The sequence below is a fragment of the Canis lupus genome, chromosome 27 (assembly GCF_003254725.2).
Source record: "Canis lupus dingo isolate Sandy chromosome 27, ASM325472v2, whole genome shotgun sequence".
NCBI lineage: Eukaryota > Metazoa > Chordata > Mammalia > Carnivora > Canidae > Canis > Canis lupus.
In genome coordinates this window covers 14,248,624-14,272,539 of record NC_064269.1, presented here as the reverse complement: position 1 = coordinate 14,272,539, position 23,916 = coordinate 14,248,624, and the positions used below count along the sequence as shown (strand labels likewise).

The following is a 23,916-nucleotide window of genomic DNA, read 5'->3' as shown; positions in this document are numbered from 1 at the left end:
AAATTAAGGAGTAACTGAAATTCAGGAATATGAAGGATAATCACTTATGCATACCTATTACCCCCAAGGGAATCCTGTAGCAGCCTTGTCAGCTTAGAATCTCTATAGGGGACATGGGTGGCCCTCTTGCTCTTATCTCCCAAAGCACTTATGACATTGCCAAGTGCCAACTAAAAGAAAGAGAGAGAGAGAGAGAGAGAAGAAAGTGATAAAATTTTAGTAATTATAACACTTTAAAATAAAAAAGCTTATAAAGAATAATATGGGGTCAACAGATCCTCCAGACACTGACATCACCATCACACTGTATCTTAGTTGACCTTCTGCAGAGAAGCTTCAGTTTTAACCACTGGCTACAGTGAAACTTTTTCAGATGTATCTGAACATGTTTCAGTGGCCTAAACAAGAAAATAGACCAATGGCTTTTGTTTTTTCCTGACAGCACAAATGGAAATTCCACCATGACTTTATCTCCTAAGATATTCAGATCAATACAGAAAGTCTAGGATCCAGGTCACTCTCTTTAACACAACATTCAACCACAGTGTAAGCATCAAGATGGGTGTTGAAGTTGGGAGGTCTAGCTTTCTCTACTCCAGCCTCGGTTGTTAATTTCTGCACTGAAGGGTTACAATCATCTAGGAGCAAATATTGGACAATAGTAAAGTAGGACCATTTGTGGAGTCCCCAGCTCTAGGAAGGGAGGGAGGAAAGCAAAGCAGAAAACACAGGCCCTGATGCAATCTGCATCACAGAAATTTAGGGATGCCATTATTTAATGCAAGAACAAATGTCCAGTTTTATAATGAAGTAATAAGAGAAGATTAATTATACAAAGATTTGCCCTAAAACTTTTTCTTCCATATAACGAAAGCATTATACTAGCAAACACAAGGTATTTTGCAATTAAAAACACCACTAAAGGGATCCCTGGGTCATGCAGCGGTTTAGCGCCTGCCTTTGGCCCAGGGCGTGATCCTGGAGACCCGGGATTGAATCTCACGTCGGGCTCCCGGTGCATGGAGCCTGCTTCTCCCTCTGCCTGTGTCTCTGCCTCTCTCTCTCTCTGTGTGTGACTATCATAAATAAATAAAAATTAAAAAAAAAAAACACTAAATAAATAAATAAATACACCACTAGGTGGCACGGTGTTAAAATTAATTCCTAATATAATCTATGAAAGTTCCCATTTTAAAAGAATCATTACTTAAAACAAATGATTATAATTCCCAAAATAAAATGACTGTCATAAAATATTAGCAAAAATATCTACTTTGCAAGTCATGCTATGGGGAGCCCAGGTGGCTCAGCAGTTTAGCATTGCCTTCAGCCCAGGGCGTGATCCTGGAGAACTGGAATCGAGTCCCATGTCAGGCTCTCTGCATGGAGCCTGCTTCTCCCTCTGCCTGTGTCTCTGCATCTCTCTCTCTGTGTGTCTCTCATGAATAAATATATAAATAATATTTTAAAAAAAGAAAGTCATGCTATGAAACATTTAATATTAATATAAAATGTTGGTTTTGACATTTTACTTTTAAAGGTGGGAAGAATATTTTAAATATTTCTACTATATGTATTATTTTCTGCATATATCATAAATTTAATCCAACTAAACTTATACATATGTAAAACTTTGCAATGTTTTAAAGGAAAAAAGCCTATAATGTGCATTACTCCTAAGTTTATAAATTTACTGTAACTTTCTTTTCTCAACTCAGCACATGAAGGGTTTCCACTTGGGTAATATGTACGTTATTACAAAAAAGAAAAGGATACAAGAAAAGTTCTAATATATTCTTAGCACAAAGCTGTAGTCTTAGTCTTACAAGTCCACAGTTGATGGAAATGCCTTCTTTGGCCCTCTCTCCTGTGGCTCCAGTACGCTTCAGTCTTTCTGATCCTGCCAGATCAACAAAATGGAACTTTGCAGTCAAGGTTTCAAATTCATTCAGCTGTGATGATTCAGAAATCACTTTATTATCAGTTGCATTTTCCTGCAATTGAGAAAAATAATAAAAAATACTTTATTAAAAAATATGTATTTTATTAATGTGACACTAAATATCTTCCAACCTTACCCTGCCCTCATTATATAAATATAAATATATGGGCAGCCCCGGTGGCGCAGCGGTTTGGCACCGCCTGCAGCCCAGGGCGTGATCCTGGAGACCCGGGATAGAGTCCCACATCGGGCTCCCTGCATGGAGCCTGCTTCTCCCTCTGCCTGTGTCTCTACCTCTTTCTCTCTGTGTCTATGAATCAATAAATAAAATATAAAAAAAAAAGAACAAAAAGATAAATATAAATATATATTTTATACATATAATATTCAAAAATAGGCAAGTAGCCAAATAATTGTAAATGTAAAAAAAAAAATCTACTGGCATTTAGAAGCTTAGGCAAAGGTAGAAAGAAGTTGGAGAACCAGAAACCAGCTGTAATCAAATGAGGTTTTGCTTGTGTTGAAGAGAAACCTGAAACGCACAGTCGTCAAAAGCAAAGGGTCTCAGATGACTATATGCATCACCATAAGCTACAGCTTGCTTTCTGGTTGCTGCAGACACATTCGATTTTTTTTTTTTATTTCAAAATCTTACATAGTTGGCCATCTTCAGTTTTAATACAATCAGAGGTATCTCATTAGGAAAAGGAATGATTAGCCAAACTAAATTTGGTAATTTAAATTAAATTTAAATTTAAATATACTCTCCTCATATTTATGTGGATTTTTAGAAAAATGAAGCCTGCAAGTCTGAGAAATTAGAACTAAAAACTCACAGCATCTGTTTGGGGACACATTCTGGTTTGACACAAATGAATGGTAAAAATGGCATGTGAACGAGAACTCTGAACATTCATCTGGGTACTAGCAGTGGTCCGAGATAAAGCACCCAGCTTCAAACACTGCATCATCTGGAAAAGGAAAAGAAAGATTTCACTTGAACAATATTTAAACAAGATACCATACAATCAGAAATCTAAGCTAATGGCCAAAACCTACCATAAGGGGTATAATATTTTCATATTATTTTAGTTTCAGGCACTTTCTAAGCTGAAAAATGTAATAGCATATTATCTTTTTAATAGGAGAAAACACTAAGATTCCATTGTTTGTCATTTGCTGACATTTGCAGCTCCCATTCCAAAACTGTTACAGTAGAACATTTGGGAACAAACAGAGCAACAACTTGAATTACTGGAGCCCTTTGGTATCTTCTCTTGAAACATTTTTCTGTAACCTTTCTTAACAGTTTCCTTTTAGGAACCAAGATATAGTCCTACATATGCAACAGCAAAAGGTACAAAAGGATTGTACTTTTTCATCTTCATCTTGTGTACCTGTAGATCTTTCATCTTCAATGATCTCTCTTTCTCTAGCTATGAAAGAAAACTATACCTACATTGCTTTTTGATGCTATGACAAATGTATAGACTTTATCATAACCCTGCCATTGTAAACAATGAAATCCTGATATAAAAAAATATAGGTGACAGCCCGGGTGGCTCAGCGTTTTGGCACTGCCTTCGGCCCAGGGCGTGATCCTGATGACCCAGGATTGAGTCCCACGTCAGGCTCCCAGAGTGGAGCCTGCTTCTCCCTCTGCCTGCGTCTCTGCCTCTCTCTGTGTCTCTCATGAATAAGTAAATAAATAATTTTTTTAAAATATAGGGAAAGAAGACAAGATTTTAACTCCATATTACATATAAGGATAAAATTTCATTCTTGATCTTAAGCAAACCATCAGTAAAGCTGATTATTAAATAAAGCCAAATACGTTCTATTTTAATGTAAATGTCACCTCTGATTCTGTATTCACAGTACGTGTTGTGACGCCCACAGTATAAATTCCTCCAGTTGAATCTTCATGAATTCTTATATTTGATTTTTTATTTTTTGCATCAATATCACGAGTGGTATCAAATAAGTCAAGGACCTCTTCATTATATAGCTGTCAAAAAGAAATATTATAAGCTTAATTTTAGCAGAAATTGCCTCAGGGCTATTAACATATATTGCACATTATCTTTCAAACATATCTTAAAACATCTTCAAAATAACGTATTTCTTCAAAATAACATATAAGAAATGAATAATGTAATTATTACTACAAAAACAAATAAATGCCAGATTTCTTTATAAGAGTAAGAACAGTAAATGACTTAATCATGACTAAGTTGAAGACCAGCTAAAATTATCTATTACTCATTTGCAAGAGATAAACAAATATTGGGCATTGCATAAAACATACGCTATCCTTGTAGCAATAGCATCCTTTGCAGCCCAATTAGTGCTAAATCTCAATCCTGTTATTCCTCATATCTTCCCTCCTTCTTAGCTGCTGAATTCCCAGAGCTTTGTGAGCCTGCCTACCTTAAAACAGTATAAGATAGAATCTAAAATAAACAATATTAATTGTTTTACTATATGGATACTGGTCAAGTGTTTTTAAATTTAATACCAACAAGAAGGAATACTTATTATTTATTATCTATTATCCTAAAATTAGTTTACTCAAATGTTGTTTATTAAGCACTAAGTGCCAAATACTATACTAGAAAACTGGGAGTATAAAATCATAAAGGGGGGATCCCTGCGTGGCTCAGCAGTTTAGCACCTGTCTTTGGCCCAGGGCGTGATCCTGGAGTCCCAGGATCAAGTCCCACATCAGGCTCCCTGCATGGAGCCTCCTTCTCCCTCTGCCTGTGTCTCTGCTTCTCTCTCTCTCTCTGTATCTCTTATGAATAAATAAATAAAAAATCTTTAAAAAATATGAAATCATAAGGGTTATTTATGATCTTAAGGATAAGATATAAAGGAAACTACTGAGACAATTAGACTAGTACCTCTAAGAATTGGGCATTCACTTTAAAGTCTGGAGGAGGGTGCCCATTTTTAATTGCAGTGTGTTTTTTTTCTTCAATACTCTTGAAAAGGTGTTTCACAGCACGAGAGATAATACCCTGTTCTTCCTCAATGATGTTAACATCAAATCCTGTTCCCATTGTGTATGTTTTGCCAGCTCCAGTCTGCATAAAAGAACAGAATAGAGAAAAATGCATGCTTGATGTTAATAACTTCAAGACAAAAATAAAAGTGCAACTAAATTGACACTTCTGAAAAGTTACAGCTTCTCTGAAAATAATTTGGTACTTACTTGTCCATAGGCAAAAACGGTAGCATTGTATCCTTCAAAACAACCTTCAATTAGTTTTTCTATACATTGAGTGTAGATCTGCTCTTGCTGAGAGTCAATATCAAACACATAATCAAAAGTAAAAGCTTTATCTTTCCCTAGGAAAACCTGAGGTTCTCCTGGTGTGACAGATGTACAAATATGGCATCCTTCAATCTTCTCTTTGGCAAGCTGTGGTCTTATTCTGCAAGAAATAATTAGGAAAAAATAAAATAAAATGAATAGGAAAAAACTGAAAAAAATAGGACTTAAAAATTCCTAGCCAAATCTTTTTAAAACACTAATATAATCTACTAAGGCTTCTTCAGTTGATAAGTTTAAATAAATTAAATTATACTGAGTCAATTTCAGTATGAGTTACTTGACAATCCCAAAAAATCATGAGCAAGAATAAAATTAATCCTAAAAATAAATATATTTGTGACTGGATACTTTTCGGCAACGCTGTAACAGGTAAAGACACAGTTAAATAAATTCTGCTGCCAAAATTCTGTTTGTTGTTGTTATTTTTAAGTTTCTACTCTTTATTTCCAGGAAAGACATTACCAAAAGTAAGAAATTAAGGACATAATATTTATCTTGATGCCCTTGACTTGCCATTTTGCAAATTCTATACCAGTTGTTTCCAAACGTATTTAACCATATTGTTCTGTCAGCTTAACATCTTCGAAGCACACTCCCACAATACATATGTATGTGTATTCATTATAAATGATATGCATGTACTTTATTGATGTCACATATTATGATATACACAAAAGCAGAATTTTGCAAAGAGAGAAATTAAAAATAAATACAAAGAGAAGTTCCAGTATTTTCTCTCCAAAACCCAGTGAATCAACATGCATTTCTCCTAGGGTATCCTCTCTTTACTTGGAAGACCACAGCATTATACTCATTCTACACCCAAAACCCATCTACTCCAGATTTTAGTACCTTCTGCTGCTTCTCTTCCTGATTTTGAAGTCTATTTTTAAAGAAGGAAAGCAAATGTAGTGGTATTTTGCTAACAGAACAAACCAAAATCTGGTCCTATTCTATTTAATCCAAATAAAGGACTATCCTGGGGCACTTGGGTGGCTCAGTTGGTTTAAGCCTCTGACTCTTGATTTTGGCTCAGGTCATGATCTTGGTATACTGCAACAAAGCCCCATGTATAGCCTGGCTTTGAGCCAAACCCCACTTTAGGTAGGACTCTACATTTGGCCTGGCCTGCTCCACGCTTCGTGGGGAGTCTACTAGAGGTTCTTTCTCTCTACCCACCATCTTGCCCTTGCGCACAGGTGCACACTCTCTCTCTCAAATTAAAAAAAAAAAAAATCTTAAAAAAAAAAAGAGGACTCTTCTGGACATATATATCACTGACTTACTGAACCTAGGTTTTCTAAAACCTAAAAGGTTCCTATTTGCCACAAAGAAGAAGAAGCAATTTAAGGAAGAAAGTAAAGACAACCAGTGATAGAATACAAAATGATGAAGACAGACCAAAGAAAGGATTTAAAAACCAATGGTCCCAAATTCTTATTTTTGAGATCTGAGTGTTTTTTTTTTTTTAATGAAACCAACAGAAGTGGAATGAGTTCATCAATTTATTAGAGGTAAAACCAAACCTAAGTCCAGATTGCCTGAATTTTAACCCTTTTAGGTTTATCATGATGGAAGGTCAATGAAAGGATAGGAAAGATAATACTGAGAAGCAACTGAATTTTTGCAACCATGGTTATCTAAAATAGAATTCTATACTATCCCAAAAAATATTTATGCAATTTTTTCTTTCCTCTATGATAATGAAATTTTTCTTTTTAATCAAGTCTTCAATTGTACTTATTTGTCTTAATGGAACACAATAATCAATATAGAGCTGTGTAGGTACTGTGGAAAGAATAAGAGTGGCCATTACCAGACCTGGTTTTAACTACTTCCGTCACTCCAGTTATCAGATATCTTCCATCAGAGCTTCAATTTCCTCACCTGTGGATAGAAACTGTAATTTCCAAAGTTCCTCTTAGATCTAACGCCATTTGGCCACAGGATACTATATTATTAAAAAGGGGGAAAGGAAAATAATATTTATATACTATATAAAAATAAAATGATATCACAACAAATAAAACAAAGGGCTTCTTATAAGAAGTCATAATCATGGACTATGGAAACAGCTAATGGTAATAGCAGCTTTGGCTTTCTGGTTCTACATTTTTTATGAGAGGTCTTTCTCAAAATTAATATTCTCTTCTTTCTAAATTCCTTTTTTCCTATCTCACTTCATCCAACTATGAGGTGGAAACTGTAAAAATACCTCCATCCTTCTTGGGAGAATTCTCATCCTGACTGCTGCCAAGCTAGAAACAGGGCAGTCAACTTCAATTACTCCCTCTTCCCTAGTCCATCTACTTAATTGATCTCCAAGACCTTATTATCTCTGAAAGAGCTCAAGAGCCCACCAATTTCTTCCCAATCAACATCAACATTATCTCTTACTTGGATTATTCCAAATCTCCTCACTACCCTCCCTGTGTCAATTCTCACCTCCACTAATCTGTTCCACACACTGCAATATCAGTGATATTTGTAAAATATAAAGTTGATCAGGTCACTACCTTGCTTAAAATCCTTCAGTTCATCACTAAATCCCTCTGTAGTCTATCCTTTTGCCATGCTTCATCTTTAAAGTAAAGGATATTGGTTGTTTTTTTTTTGTTTGTTTGTTTGTTTTTAAATTTTTATTTATTTATGATAGTCACAGAGAGAGAGAGAGGCGCAGAGACACAGGCAGAGGGAGAAGCAGGCTCCATGCACCGGGAGCCCGATGTGGGATTCGATCCCGGGTCTCCAGGATCACGCCCTGGGCCAAAGGCAGGCGCCAAACCTCTGCGCCACCCAGGGATCCCAGGATATTGGTTGTTGATGGTGGCAGTGGTGATGGCTTATTTTTAACCAGTTTCACTAACAAGCTATGCTCTCTCTGGCTTCTATATCTTCAAATATACTGCTCTCTTTCTCAGAACAATCTTCCCTACCCTCTCAATTCCTAATTCCTTTTCCAGCCTGAACATCTCATGTTTTTAGTCTCTGGTTAGATTTCACTTCTTTAGAAAGCTCTTGCTAACTCTTTGCTTCTAACATAAAGTCCTATCTGAACCCAGGCTTTTCTCTCTACCTCATGCCCCCAGGATTCTGCTCTCTCCCTTCTTTATAGATGCACTATGAAGCTTAACAAATCCCATGTAATAAGACAGATAAAAATAAACACAAGTTGTCTAAATGAAAATGAGCACTGGGCTGCTGTTTGAAATCCATGCCTCATTAATTTTAAGTAAATTATTATAACCATAGGCTAACTTATTTGGCTATTAAGATACTTCTAATTTCACTTTAACATGACAAAGAAAAAGTAGATGCTATTTGAATTGCAGATATGACAGCCAATTTTAGAATGCCAGTGTCATTCAGAACTTAATCTCCCAACCTCTATTCACCTGATTATTATCCTTGTTAATGGCAAGCAGGATTGTGTTTGAAGCATGAATGAATGATATGCAATTCCACCCATTTGCATAGGCGGGGAGAGAGAGTGGTTTCAAAAGCCAGCAAGATGGGTGGAACTCTATTGAACTGGATCCGGCAATGGCAGTGTCTCAACAGATCTGAGAAACTCCCACCTAGAAGGGGATGATCTCTGAGCCATGCAGGGAACTGGAATTGACTATACTTCAAAGGTTAGAGATATGTTAACCTTTTCAATTTCTCTTCAAAAATTAGTACTTTAAACTCTACAATTCCCTAAATTTATACTGAAGTCAAGAATTCTCACATGAGGGGCACCTCAGTGGCTCAGTAGTTGAGCATCTGTCTTTGGCTCAGGCCATGATCCTGGGTTCCCGGGATTGGGTTCTGCATTAGGCTCCCCAGGGGGAACCTGCTTCTCCCTCTGCCTATGCCTCTGCTTCTCTTTGTGTGTCTCTCATAAATAAATAAACAAAATATTAAAAAAAAAAAAGAATTCTCACATGAAGTTCTAACCCAAACCAATTCACCTGCTTTAATAATGTGAAGAATGAAATTTACCCAGGTACAAACCTCAATTTCAAAATTATAATTTGAAATTATATATAGACAAAATATATCAGCTCTTTTAGGAAATAACAGACTAAAAATAGAATCTGAAAAAATAATAAAAATAGAAATAGAATCTGACATTACTCTAAATATTTTGAAATACCTTCTTTCTTAGTATTTCTATGTAAAAATAAGAACATTAAACACATTCATCTAATCCCAACACTAAGAAAAAATCAGCATTAACATTTTGGTTAACTATCAGAAAAAATAAGGCCTTATGGGTTTTCCAAAATGTTTAATCAGACAAGTAAAAATATCTAAAACTGCTTCTTAAAGAAAAACAATTATGCATAAAACTTATAAGTATTTAGGAAAAGATATTCTAATATTAAGTAGCAATACTATATGATAAAGGCCAACAATCATTTGGCTTCTACCTATAATATTAATTTGCAATTAGAGATTATTTCTATTTAGTTTTTTTTAAATATTACATTGGAAATGAATCACATCGGACTGACAGTTGACAGTTTTACTAGAGAATGTGCTTTTTTTTTTTTTTTCCTAAGCATGAGTACAGACTTTTTATCCTTTGTAGACCACTGACCAATGGGTGGGTCTGAAAAGGAAAACACATGGAGAGCCATACAAAAAAAAGTAATTCGTTGCATCTAGTTTTGGTTTTTGTTGTTGTTGTTGTTGTTTTTAAGATTTTATTTATTTGGGATCCCTGAGTGGCTTAGCAGTTTAGCGCCTGCCTTTGGCCCAGGATTGATCCCGCGTCAGGCTGCTTGGGTGGAGTCTGCTTCTCCCTCTGCCTCTCTCTCTCTCTCTCCTTCTCTCTGTCTCTCATGAATAAATAAATAAAATCTTTTTTTAAAATATTTTACTTATTTATTCATGAGAGACACACAGAGAGAGAGACAGAGACACAGGCTGAGGAAGGGACACAGGCTCCATGCAGGGAGCCCGATGTGGGACTCAGTCCCAGGACCCTGGGATCACACCCTGAACCAAAGGCAGACGCTCAACCACTGAGCCACCCAGGCATCCCTGTTGCCTCTAGTCTGTAAAGCTGGAAGACTTAGAATATGATACAAGCTGTTCATTATTCAGTTTTAATATAAAAACACATGACAAATGTCATCTCCATTTTCTCACATCTAAATCTTTCCCTTGACATACAGTTTCCTAGCTTCTGCTCTTACCCTCTACTGAAACTGCTCAGAACGAGGGACCAAAGCAGTACTTTTCATTTCCAAATAAAGTGGACCCTTTTTGGTCTTCATCCTTTCTGACCTCTCTTCAGCATTTGACACTATTTACAACTTGTAGGGGAGACAAAAAATTTTTCCTTCCATCCTCTTAGGTTCTACTGGCTTCAGCCCTGTAAATTGGACTGATGAAAGAAGACTAACAAAGGAAAAACGAACAGAAGTTTATTCACATGTACAACATGCATACACATGGGAATACTCATGATGAATAATAATTCAAAAGGTAGTTAGAACTTTGGACTTATATAGCATATTAACAAAAGGAAAAAGGACTGAGTTCCTAGGACAGCAAACCGTGGGAAGGTAAACATATGGAGAAACTAATGGAAAATAAGGGCTAGTTAAAGTTTGTTATGTAGGTTCCCCCACTTCCATTCTTGTGGCTAACTTCTGTCCCTGGTGGTCCAGAGAGGGGAGAGGAAACACCTTTGCAAGTTTATGTCTTGCTTTTAGACAAATAGGAAGAGGCAGAGATCTTTCCTTGTATCTGCTTTAAAAGAAGAAGAAGAAGAAAGAAAAAAGAAGAAGAAAGAAGAAAGAGGAAGAAAGAAGAAAGAGGAGGAAGAAGAAAGAAGAAGAAGAAAGAAGAAGAAGAAAGAAGAAGAAGAAGAAGAAGAAGAAGAAGAAGAAGAAGAAGAAGAAGAAGAAAAGAAAAGAAAGAAGAAGAATTGCCTTCCATTCAAAATAATCTCTATGTCAAAATGGCATATTTGGGGGAGATATATTCTGCTACCCTTCATAAACCTTATTTCTTAATTCTTTATCTGCAGTTGGCTTTTGTAACATCACCTTTTTTTTTTTTTTTTTTTTTACTGATTCTGTTTACTAAACCAATCTCTTTTTTTATACCTCATATGCCAATTTGCCTTAAAATGTCAATGTTTCCTCCCCAAAATGTCCTAATTATTTACCATGGTACCTAACATTTTCCTAATCTATATTCTACCTCTCATTCCATTTTCAAGTCTAGTTACATCCAACTATCCCAAACCACTGATTATTTCTTGGTCATCTTACATACTTTCATTCACCATGCCAATGTACATGGTTTTCCCTCTGCTTGGAATGCCAAACCTCCACCTCTCTGCATAGAAACCTCTTTGTAGGGGATCCCTGGGTGGCTCAGCGGTTTGGCGCCTGCCTTTGGCCCGGGGCACGATCCTGGAGTCCCGGGATCGAGACCCACGTCGGGCTCCCAGCATGGAGCCTGCTTCTCCCTCCTCCTGTGTCTCTGCCTCTCTCTCTCTCTCTCTCTCTCTCTCTCTCTGCATGTGTGTGTCTATCATGAATAAATAAATAAATAAATCTTTAAAAGAAAAAAAACTCTTTGTAACTTTTTAAGATCTAACTCAAATATCTGAAACTTTCTAAAGCTTTCCCTGACCACCCAAGCTTGAATTAACCTATGCAATTTGTACATGATTTTAAATAGTAGCTATCAAATTGAATTCTTTTTTTAAAAAGATTTTATTTATTCATCTGAGAGAGAAAGAGAGAGAAACAGAGCATGAGTGGGGGAGGGGCAGATATAGAGGGAGAAGAAGACTCCTCACTGAGCAGGGAGCCCAACATGGGGCTCCATCCTAGGACCCTGAGATCATGACCTGAGCTGAAAGCAGATGTTTAATTGACCAAGAGACTCAGGAGCCCCTCAAATTGAATTCCTATTGCCCTATTAGCAAATGAATTCTTTGAGGACAGAGAATAGATCTTATTCAATCATAAAACAAAGTAATTCAACATTTACTGACTGAAACCTGTTATAAACCACTTTTGTTAAATGGGGGGATCATTCCAATACTGGGCATGTGATTATCACAATAATCTAACTTTGCTCCATCACTCTACTCTGTTACTAGAAACCTGATCTTGAACAATTATGTAATTACCCAATGCCTCAATTTTCTAATCTGTAAGATGGGGAGCCTGGATTTAATATTCATAAGGTCCTTTCTGACTTCAAATTCTATTTTAGTTATTTCTTAAAAAGAGCAAAATCCTGGTTTAAAAATAAGTATCAATAAGCAATCTTTTTTTTTTCCTATATCCACAATTAGTTATACCACTTGTTCCTTATTTCTTTTTTCCCCCTTTATTTCTTTATGGTTTCTATCATTCACTTCAGTTTTTATAGCAAATGTAACTTTATCATAGGAACAAGTTATTTCATTTATAAAAACATAACCACAGCTCCTTGTGGCAATAGCTAGTGAATAACAGGGGAGATTCTGAGACTGAGACCAGTAATAACCAGCTTTAGTAATAGAGTATAGCAAACTAGCCAAGAGGACTAGTTTTAAAATGTCCTGGATAGGAGCAAAAAATAAGAAGATAAATATATGGGGGTGGGAATGTGGGGCTTATAGTTGCTACCTGTTCAGCTCAAGTTTTAGTCGTCAGACTGAAAAAAAAAAATGGAGTTTAAAGTTTAACTCTGCCACATACTATTGGAGGAAGCAGTCCACCATGAGACCTGAGCATCTCTGCATATTCTTGCTGGGTATGCCAAATATGTAAGACCCTAACTGCTCTTTTTAAGAGTCATTTCTCAAATTGCTGCAAGCAACCTTTAGGGATAATGTCTTCTACCTAACAAAGAGCTAGCTTGCTTCTGCTTACTATAAAACCAGTGAATCCCCAAGTTTGTTATTTCTCAATGCCCCACTGCTTACACAGCATCCATATAATAGGTCTACCTGCATTGCCTCCATGGGTTGGGGGAGGGGAGAATTAGGAAGGAGTTCAAATCATCATGAAGCTTCCAATGCTTTGTCTCTAACTCAGGAATCTTGTGGCTTTTGCAATTATACATGAAAAAGTGACAGACTAGTTTGTTAACTAGGAAAGTGTGTAAAATCTCAAACTCTTCACAGGTCTTAACACATACTAATTATGACCTTTCGCAAGTCATTCTCTTAGCCTCAGTTTCCTTATCTGTAAAATGGTAATATTATGACTGTAATATTCACCTTCCAGAATGTTGAACAGATAATATGTAGCATGAAAGCCAATGTAGGTATAAAGTGTTTTTACTATTGCTACAGCACCACTTGAAAATTCTCCAAGTCAGTTCCTTTATAAGGCACGTTTACCATCTTAACTCACCTTGAGCCTTCCAATATGATATGCATGATTTATTCTTAGGCTTCCCTAACTATTGCCACATTTTTCAAAACACCTTTTGGATGCCCTGAGTCTTTAGAATAACTAAATGTAAACCTATTATGTAAGGAATAGAAGTATAATACAACAGTAAATACTACCTACATATGTATGTGTACATAGACATACAAATATACAAATATATATTGCTATGCAAAGACAATGAAGCTGAATGTTACACCTCTATTTCCAGTGAAAAGTCATGACCCTAAAGTTAACCTTTTATAGACAATAAATAACCAAGCCTCTTTATCCCACTATTCATACTAACACAGAGTACAACAGCAACCAAAAGGGGAATTTTTTTCACTTTCAGTATTATCATCATTTTTACTGTCTCCATATAGCCAATAAAGAAATTTCATTCAGAGAGGAAGAAAACCAAGTTCCTGAGTAAATGGTTCTTTTAAAGAGGGGAAATAAATCATCATGATACAGTTGTCCTTATTCTGAATAAAATTTGGTTAAATGCTAGTGACAAGGATGTTGACAAATAACTAATCAATGATTTGTTGAGACTGAAGGGATGCTGATTTAAGTAAATAGGCACATACCATTATAATTTATATCCTTCTAGGACTATGCAGTCACCAGTTGTTGTTGTTGTTGTTTTTACATAAATTTTAAGAGTTGCACTAACATCACGTGTTAACCTAAGTCCAAACATGCAAGCAATCAAATCTACATTTTTATTTTTCTTCTTTCAACATTTTATTTAAACTCAACTTAGTTAACATACAGTGTAGTATTAGTTTCAGGGGTATAATATGTACTATATATTGACTAATTGAATTGAAATTAAAAAAAAGAAATTAATGATTCATCACTCATATGTAACACCCAGTACTCATTCCAACAAGTTCCCTCCTTAATACGCATCACCCATTTAAACCATTCCCTCACCTCCCCTCCAACAACCCTCAGTTTGTCCCCTATAGTTAAGAGTCTCACTATGGTTTGCCTCCCTCTCTGTTTTTATCTTATTTTATCTTTCCTTCCCTTTCCCTGTGTTCACCTCTTCTGTTTCTTAAATTCCACATATAAGTGAAATCATATGGTATTTATCTTTCTCTGACTGACTTATTTCGCTTAACATAATAACCTCCAGTTCCATCCAAACCTGTATTTTTAAACACACATTGTTTTGTAGTACCTTCTAGAGTTTCTCTTATACCCTCACTTCTCCTTATCCCTCTGTCCATCACAAGGCATCACAAGAAATAAGCCTTTCTTTTCCTAATTGGTCAAGATATTTTTATTTTTAAAATATAAACAGAAGGGGAATAACACACAAATGTCCTCCTTTTTGCACTTGGCCATTGTTAATCTCTTATTCTATTAGAATACATTGTTATCCTTAACCTACAGTTTCAAAAATGTGACGAATTTTTCCATTACCTAAATGTCTTTGTAAACTGTCTCTTCTTTTTTTGCTTGAGTTATTCTGATCTCATCCTCACGCGACTGTGTTAGTTCTTCAGTTTACTCAATAATCTGACCTGATTCCCACTCTGTGTAGCTCTTTTACTTACAGCTATCTGTAACTAGCCCACTTGGCACCTTGTTAACATCTTTGTTCCTCTTATATGACACCAATAAATCTATCCTCTGTTCAGATCCTTTGCCCTTTTCTTTCTCATCTGTCAGTGTTTTTGGAAGATCATTATATTGGATGCTATTTACTAATGCTCAATTTGATATTTTACTGTTAATTATATCTTACTAATTTCCTCCCTTCCATTTCTTAAAAATTAGGACAGCTACTACATTGCCAAATGAACCACTGGTTTTTGATCCCTTTTTTGATCCTTCCCTGGTTCATTCCAGTTAGTAGGCACACATTAAGGAAGGAACTAACCTACTTTTAACCCTCTATCTTTCGTTCTAGAATAGTTTCTGACACATCGTAGGAAACTTCTAGGCCATTTGTGGTCTTGCTGAATTATTTTCCTAAGAGATCAGCCATGGCATAAATAATAAGTAACATAGGACCATAAAAAGAAATTCCTTTTCCTGAAATGGATCTTTAATTACAGTGATAATTGATGGGAAGAAAGGTATTTCTCCAAGATATTCAAGAAAGAAACACACCTCAGTAATTCCATTAATGAGATTAATTCTGTAAAAAGCTTAAGAACAATAAAACACAGCAGTGTGTACCCAGGACCAGGAAGTACACACTTCTATGAAGGGAAGAAGAGATGGAGAGAAGTTCACTTTTGAATCCACTGATGATGAAACACTTTAAAAAATTATTCAGAAATCCTATCCTAATCTGTATAATTAGCTACATATCCTACGGCTTCATCTCTGTGTGGTCCACCTGACTCAAGTTTATTCTCACTCAGAAACACCAAAAAATATGCATTAATCTCTGGGTCTGTGATTCCTAGAGTAATCTACTCAGTCTCTGGTTTGCAATGTCACTTAGAAAAACAAAGATTTATTTCCCTCAGGTACAGTTCCCCACTGACTAATTAGGGAAAGAAATAGGAATAAAAAAATGATGGGAGACGGACTTCCTCTGACTTTCATTCCAATATCTTACACCTTTTCACCTCTCATGATTTAACTACGGATATAGCACACTGAAAGAAATACTCTCTTAAGTGAGGAAACTACTACCTTTCATAGGGGGAAAACATCACATGTCACTTTCTCTGATAAGTACCAGCCAGATGTTCAGAGAATTACATTGAATAGTGCACATAGGCTGACAAATAAAAGAAAATTGCCAAGTTCTGGATTTAGAGGAAAATCCAATCCTCCACATAACTATAAATTAATACCTTTAGAAACTCTGGGCCCTCTTCTTTAGCCTTCCCAGAAATAGAAGAACTTCTACTGAAAAAAAACTCAGGGAATAAGGGAAAGGGGTATGTTAAGTGATGACTTGACCCATCCACCTACTGTCCAAAGTGCTCATCAAATTTCTGTTGTTGCTGGTAGCTGTATGTGGTGGCATGCCTATAACCCAAGACCATCAGAAAACTTCATTGAGTCACCAAATCCCTACTAAATGTTAAACAGTGTGTAAAGCAAGGACTTTAAAAAACAAAAAAAATACTTAGGGATCCCTGGGTGGCTCAGTGGTTTGGCACCTGTCTTTGGCCCAGGGCGTGATCCTGGAGTCCGGGATCGAGTCCCACGTTGCTCCTTGCATGGAGCCTGCTTCTCCCTCTGCCTGTGTCTCTGCCTCTCTCTCTCTCTCTCTCTCTCTCTCTCTCTGTGTCTCTCATGAATGAATAAACAAAATCTTTTAATTAAAAAAAAAAACTTGATGATGGTAGCCATGGGAGAGAGAAAAAAACAAAGAGCTAGAAGAAAATTAAGTATGTGCTCAATGGAATATTATGTACAAAGGAGAAGTGGAATAAAGATTAGTCAGAGGAGAATGGTATAGTTACAGGAAAAGCTTCAGCAGGAAATTATATTTGACCTAGATTTTGCAAGGTGATTAGAATTTTCCAGGCAATGGAGACAGAAAAGGTCAGTTCAGGCAAGCAAAGGCAAAGATACATAAAGGATATTTGTTTCTGGTTGTAACACAGTTCTTTGAGAAGAAGCACTAGGGTAATAAAAGTTGCTAGAATTTAGGAATGTTTTATGAATGTTATGACACCACCTAAGTGGGCATCCCCACCAAAACATTAATTCTAAAATGAACACCCCAGTCTCTGCAGGATGAAAGATGTCACCAAAAGACACACAAAAGCTATATCGGATCTTGGCCAAATGTCTTTTTGTTTCCTCCTTCCTTCACTTATCTTCACCATACCCTGTGCCCTAGGAGAATGAACATAATGAGCTACATACAACAATGGGCTCCCTTCCCTTAGACTTAAAGTGGGGCTTAGCAGTGGAAGGTGCCAAGAGGACATTGTACAGTAGGAATGAGGTCAAGGTATTCATTCTCCTGATTCCTTCCCTGCCAAGTCCTGCTGGTGGACCATGTCCCTTTACCAAAGGTCACAACTCCTATCAGGACATCTACATCAGTAGGTGTCCCTTAATTGTGGCTCACATCAGAGTACTTATCCCTTAGAATTTCCTTAATGTAGCCCATCTTACACCACACTTTCCCTCATTATTTTGTCTGAATGTATCATCGGTTTCCTGCCAAGATCCCAACTGAATCAGGAATAATCTCTGAAAATGGCATCAAGCCCTTTTTAGTACTACCACTGTGAAACCATCCCTTTCACTCCCAGCCATCAAGAGCAATCTTGACTCAGAATATACAGCTGCAAGGACCCTACAATTCTCCACCCTTTCACAAGCAAGTCACTGACCCAGTCTCTTTCCTAGGAAAAATTGGGGTTTGAGATATATGTAATTGATTTTAGATAAATAATAAGTAATAACACAAAGTTTAAAAAGCATTATCTTTGAATTATCTTATAGAATCAGTTTTTTCAATTTAATCTTACAATTTAAAAGATTTAATTAATACTTCAGTTTTGTTTTTAAAATCTGAAAAAAACAAAATAAAATTAAATAAAATAAAATAAAATTAAAAATAAAATCTGAAGAAAAGGTGGCAGATGACTCAAGAGGGTAAGAGTGATGAGAAAAAGCAATCTCAGAATCAGAGTTGTTGTGATAACCAAATATTTCAACTCTCATTCTGAGATCAGTAAGTTTCTATTTCTCTCATTACATTTTACCCCAATTATATATAGAATTTTCAAGAATCTTCCTAGAAAGTTCTTTCTGAATGAAACCAGTATGTATTTCTGGGAAGGGGGAGAGGGGATCTCCTTCTATGTTTGTTAATACTGTATGTTTACGAAACTATTTCATCATAAGAAAAACTAATCTTATGACTATAATGACAATAGTATACTCTCAATCCAAAGTGTATACTATTTGTGTTTACAATCATTCTGTGGAAAGGAAAAAGACTTGTCACTTCAGCTCTTCTTCTTAGAAATAGAAATATTTTATTAAGCATGAATAATTGAGATTCTGGTTCTAGGTGTGCCTGGCTGGCTTAGTTGGTAGAGCATGCGACTCTTGATCTCAGGGTCATGAGTTTGAGCCCCATGTTGGGCATAGAATTTACTTTTTTAAAAAAGGATTCTGATTTTAAACTAACAAACATAAGTGGTTGGTACCAATTTTTACTATCAAGAAAAAATCCTTTCCATAACCAACATTAAAATAAGCCATAATTCTATCATCTCCCAATAAATCCAAAGTAACAGGTCAAAGTCAAGAAAATACATATTTTCATGAGAAAAGTGTGGTAGATAGGATTTTAATGTGAACCCCAATGATCTACAATCATATATAATTCCTATCTCTTAAGTGTAATGCAAACTATGAATATGAAGGGATATCACTTGCAATTCAGTTACTAACCAGTTAATATGGAGTTAATCAAAGAAAATCCTCCTGGGTGAGCCTGACCTAATCAAGAAGGTGAGCCTTTAAAAAAAGTGAAACATCTAAGAGACAGGCTCCTACTGGAAAACAGGAAGAAGGTAAATAATCACGTCATCAAATGCCTATGGAGAAGGATGGTTTAGGAGGTGAGCAGGATAACAAGTAGCAAGAAAATGGGAACTCAGTTAACAAGAAAGAACTGAATTCTGCTGCAGCCTGAATGAGGTTTTAAAAGAAGATATGAGCCCTAGATGAGGACCACAGTCCTGATACCATCATTACAGACCTGTGAGATCTGAGCAGAGAATCCAGCTAAGCTGTGCTTCAACTCTTGATCCATGGAAACTAAGATATAATAAAACATTATTTTATGTTGCTAAATCTGTAATAATTTGTTATATAGCAATAGAACACTAGTACAGAAGGACACATCATACTCTTTCCTAAGCTAAATTCTATTGCTTTAAGATGATAATCATTAAAACTCCTGTTTATGCTAATTTTAAACTCAGAATAGGTGAGTGACATCTGGCATATAACAATGATGATAATAAATAAGCCAAGTAAGCCTCATTCATGACACCATTATTCTATCTGCCTTTTGGGGGAAAAAAATGAACTCATCCCCTTGCTAAGTTAGAAATCTTCAACTATATTTCTTTAAGCTTAATTTTTTAAAATTTCAGAACCCATTAATCAAATGTTTGACAATATCTTATATTTCCTATAAGTCTTAAAATAAATGCTAATAAGTATAAGGAAAAATAACAATAGAAATATGGTTTCCTTCCACGTATAATATTCTCTGGACCTTCAATTAAGAATTAATTGTATTATAAGACAATAGTTACAATAAGGATTTTATATTCTCTATGCTTTTTTTTCTCTATGCTTTTTTGTTATTTTTTATTTGTTTTTTTATTTAAACGTGAATCATGTTTGAGAAGGCATGTTTACCAACGTCTCAACTTCCAATCACCTTGTATTTAATAAAAAAGATTTCATTCCAATGGGGAATTTTTACCACATTCAGCAGCCTTAGAATTTTAAAATTATTTTCATACTGTATCTATGAACTGTAATGTTACCCTCCCAAAATTCATATGTCAAAGCCCTAGTCCCTAATATGATGGTATTTGGAAGTGAGGCCTCTGGGAGGTAACTAGGTTTAAGTGAAATCATCAGGGTGGAGCTCCCACAATGGAATTAGTGTCTTTAATTAGAAAGCTCTCTCTTTCTCTCCTTACCACATGAACGCACAGACGGCTATCTGCAAGCTAGGATGTGGGACTTCCTAGCCTTCAGAACTAAGAGAAATGATGTGTTTTTTAAGCCACCCAGTCTACAGTATCTACTTATAGCAGCTTAAGCTGACTAAAATACTATATTCACTCTATGAAACAACTCTAATATCTTCAACTATCCTGCTTGCTATGTGCTATGAGGCAGGACTGACCACGGAAGAGTCTCACTGGGACTCAGGATATAAACAGACTTCTCTTTTTTTAAGTAAAATTGATTAATTTTTTTTATTTTAAATCTCTAAAAATTTAGAAATTAAAATAAATTAAACATTTAAAAAGCAAAGTAATTTTAGCATCCCCTAAAAATAGTTAACAAACTATACTTTTCTAGACACCATACATTAGCCTGTGGGATGAAATTACCTATCAATGAAATCATCTAATAGTTAAATTCTATGCAACTGCTTCACTTTTTACAGATTGTCTCTTAGAAAGCCAGTTGAATATCATTCAGACTTTTATATTTTTTTATGAAGTATCAGCAATGAAGCATGCAAATAGCATTTCCCATACATTTTTCACCAGTTGTCTATTACCTTTATTTTTTTTAATGGAGAAAAATTGAGAGGGCATAGAAGATCAGAGGGAAGTAAAAAGATCTTGGCAAGTGGGCAAGAACAGGTATCTAAGAAAGCTTGCTTTCTCTCAGACATTTTAGCCCATGAATATAATAGAGATACATTAGAGAACAAAGTATCTTTGATAAATGCACAGAATGCACTTAATCCTCTTCCTGAATTGAAGGTCAGAGAAAATAGCTAAATCTCATCCATTAGCTTGGATACTAAGAGCCAGGAGCCACATTTGTGCATTCTGGGGAAACAATCTGAATGTTAGGAATTAAATAAAAATGTCAATAGATTTTTGAACCACAATGAGCTCTCTAAACCATTAGCTTTCCCCTTTCTGCAAAGCTCTAGTATCTCTAAGTAGATTAGGTAGGAAGACTCCCATTTTATCAACAAAATTGTGTCCTAAATAACAGATATTTGAAGCTTACTGTAAGAATTAAAAGTTTCCAGAAAACAGAAAGCCTCCTAAAGTTGATTCAATTTAACATAATTTATTGTATAAATTATTTTCTGTGCCTCTGTATATAAGATACGTGTAAGGCACTCCCGGAGAAATAAAGATGAATAAAGAAACTTGGTTTCTGACACCTAGAATTTTATCACTTAATGCAAGAAATGAGGCAAATACAAAAATAACTGTAATTCAACATGATATAGTATTAAATACTATAAGAGACTTAAAGCATAACTTCTCAAACTTTAATACATGAATTAAATGGGGAACTTATTAAAAATATAGATTGTGGGTGGGAGACGGAGACTGTGTTTTTAATAAGCTACAAATGATGCTGATGCAGGAAGGACTCTTGAGTTTCAAAGCCTTACAGTAAATGGGTAGAAGACATCACTCCAAGTTAGAAAAGAGAAGAAAGGATAGCCATGACAGGGAGGGAGAATACCATATATAAGTGACAGGGGAACACAGGGCTAGCTGAGGACAAGGCACGAGCTTGGGGCAGTACACTGACAAGTTCTAGAAACAGGCAAAGGAACATTCCTCTACAGACTCAACTGCCCGGATGTTCATACTTTGCTAAGGGCAAAGGCAATCTTAGCCCAACCCCCCAGGAGCCTGTAAGTCTACTTTAACATATAAAAATTCCTTTAGAAATTTACTTTTATCTCTAAACCCCCAAGATACGTGTTGGCAATCATCCCGCAACCACAATGGCCTACCGATACAGATCTGAAGTTATCCCATGACTCACGTTTTATTAGACGGTAATAAGTGACCTTTTCCCAACAATAGCTAGCCCCCTCAAGGTCCTAGAAACCTTGCTTCCAAACTTCCTTAGAGAGTATAGCTATCCTGAAACCCCTCCCAACTCCCAGGTATATAATCAGCCACCCCTCACAGGCCCAGGGCAGCAGCTCTTCCTGCCCATGGATCCTGTCCCCGTGCTTTAATAAAACCACCATTTTGCACCAAAGACGTCTCAAGAATTCTTTCTTGGTCGTCAGCTCCGGACCTCACCTATATTCCAAAACTTCATCATAAGGGGTCTCTTGTGTAGGTCAGATTTTGATGAAAAAGAAAAGAAATGTAAAATTTATCAACCAAAGAAATATGTGCTTTTCTACTGAGTGTTTCTTACTTAACACACATCCTAATAATGATTCTTTCCAAAGAGCCATCTCATATTACTGTAGAGATATAACAAAATTCTATAAAGTGCCATTCCTAATACCTTAGATTTCTAGACATTGCAAAGCCAAGTAGCTTCACACTACAGTAGCACAATCAGTGGTTCATGGGATGGTCTCAGAGAGCTCTCAGCTTAACAGAAGTCAAAGATTATAAATTTGATTCTGAGCTGCATTCCCCACTCCACTATCCTTAGACAAGTCTGCCCCAAACACTGATAGTCATGTCCATCAGGACAGGAGGTAGGATGAGGAATGTGGATTTTTTTTTTCCTCAAGTGACACAGGACTCTGAATATTTAGATTTCATTTTCTATAGCTGTGTAACAAATTACTATAAATTTAGGGGCCTAGGATGATACACATATATTATCTCACAGTTTCTGTCAGAAGTCCAAGCTAGGGCCTCTGCTCAAAGTCTCACCAAGATGAAATCAGACCATCTGCAGGGCAGCATTGTCAACTGGAATTCAGGGTCCTCTCCCAAGCTCATTCCAGTCGTTGGCAGAATTCAGTTGCTTACAGCTATCGAACTGACGTTCTTATTTTCTTGCCAGCAGATGACCAGCTCTCAGCTCCCACATTCTACCCTTAGGTGCTAGCCATGTGGTCTTCTCACAACATTACAGCTTATGGCTTCAAAACCACCCAGGGAATTTCTTGCTCCAGTCTGCTAAAACCAAGTCTCATATAACCAAATGTAGTCACGGGAGTGATATCCCATCACTCTTGCCAAATTCTACTGCTTAGAAGAAGCAAGTCACAGGCAGTGCCTGAACTAAAGCAGAAGGGACAATAGAAAGACATGAACATCAGGAGGCAAGGATCGCTGGGTGTCACCTTAGAGTTTCTCTGCCATAGTCAAGAAAGTTGCTGCTCAGAAAATGTGATGTTTGATTAAAGACTTGAAGAATGAGGATTCAGTTATATGAAAGCAGAGGGCTGAGGAAGAGACAACCACTAGGAATATAGGGAAGGGGAGATGGCACAAGAAAGGAGGTAGCCATGAAAATGACTGGTACCAGTAGCCATATTTTTTAATTTCATCACTGGTTGCTAGTGAATGTAAATAATGTAAATGTAAATATTTAGTGTGAGTTTTATAATCCAACTACCCATGTCCTCAACTATTGCAATGCACACCCCAGAGGTAGGACACAGGAAAAATACTGTACAATCTTCCTAAAGTGCCAACTTTATCTTTGGTAAGCTTAATAAGTAATTTAAACATTTTTATATTAAAAACAAGCATATTTCTAGAACATGCACATGAAATGGAGTAAAATATATTATTTATACTAATTTTGTACAT

The 23,916-nt window shown here is 36.1% G+C and overlaps 1 protein-coding gene across 17 annotated transcripts in view; it reads right to left on the bottom strand.

The window, feature by feature from the left end:
- KIF21A (kinesin family member 21A) overlaps nt 1–23,916 on the bottom strand; it is a 147,857-nt gene that overhangs the window by 64,100 nt on the left and 59,841 nt on the right. For 12 of the 17 annotated variants that reach the window (XM_025455583.3, XM_049102259.1, XM_049102262.1 and 9 more), the window contains exons 1-7: nt 7,167–7,231; nt 5,157–5,379; nt 4,846–5,028; nt 3,801–3,950; nt 2,779–2,913; nt 1,827–1,994; nt 55–170 (exon numbers count right to left, since the gene is read on the bottom strand). In XM_025455583.3, the coding sequence (XP_025311368.1) occupies nt 55–170; nt 1,827–1,994; nt 2,779–2,913; nt 3,801–3,950; nt 4,846–5,028; nt 5,157–5,379; nt 7,167–7,216 (1,025 nt within the window). In that variant the 5' untranslated portion in view covers nt 7,217–7,231. Of the gene's footprint in view, nt 1–54; nt 171–1,826; nt 1,995–2,778; nt 2,914–3,800; nt 3,951–4,845; nt 5,029–5,156; nt 5,380–7,166; nt 7,232–23,916 lie in introns of those variants that run through there. The other 5 variants (XM_049102264.1, XM_025455596.3, XM_025455593.3 and 2 more) reach the window with 1 other exon arrangement.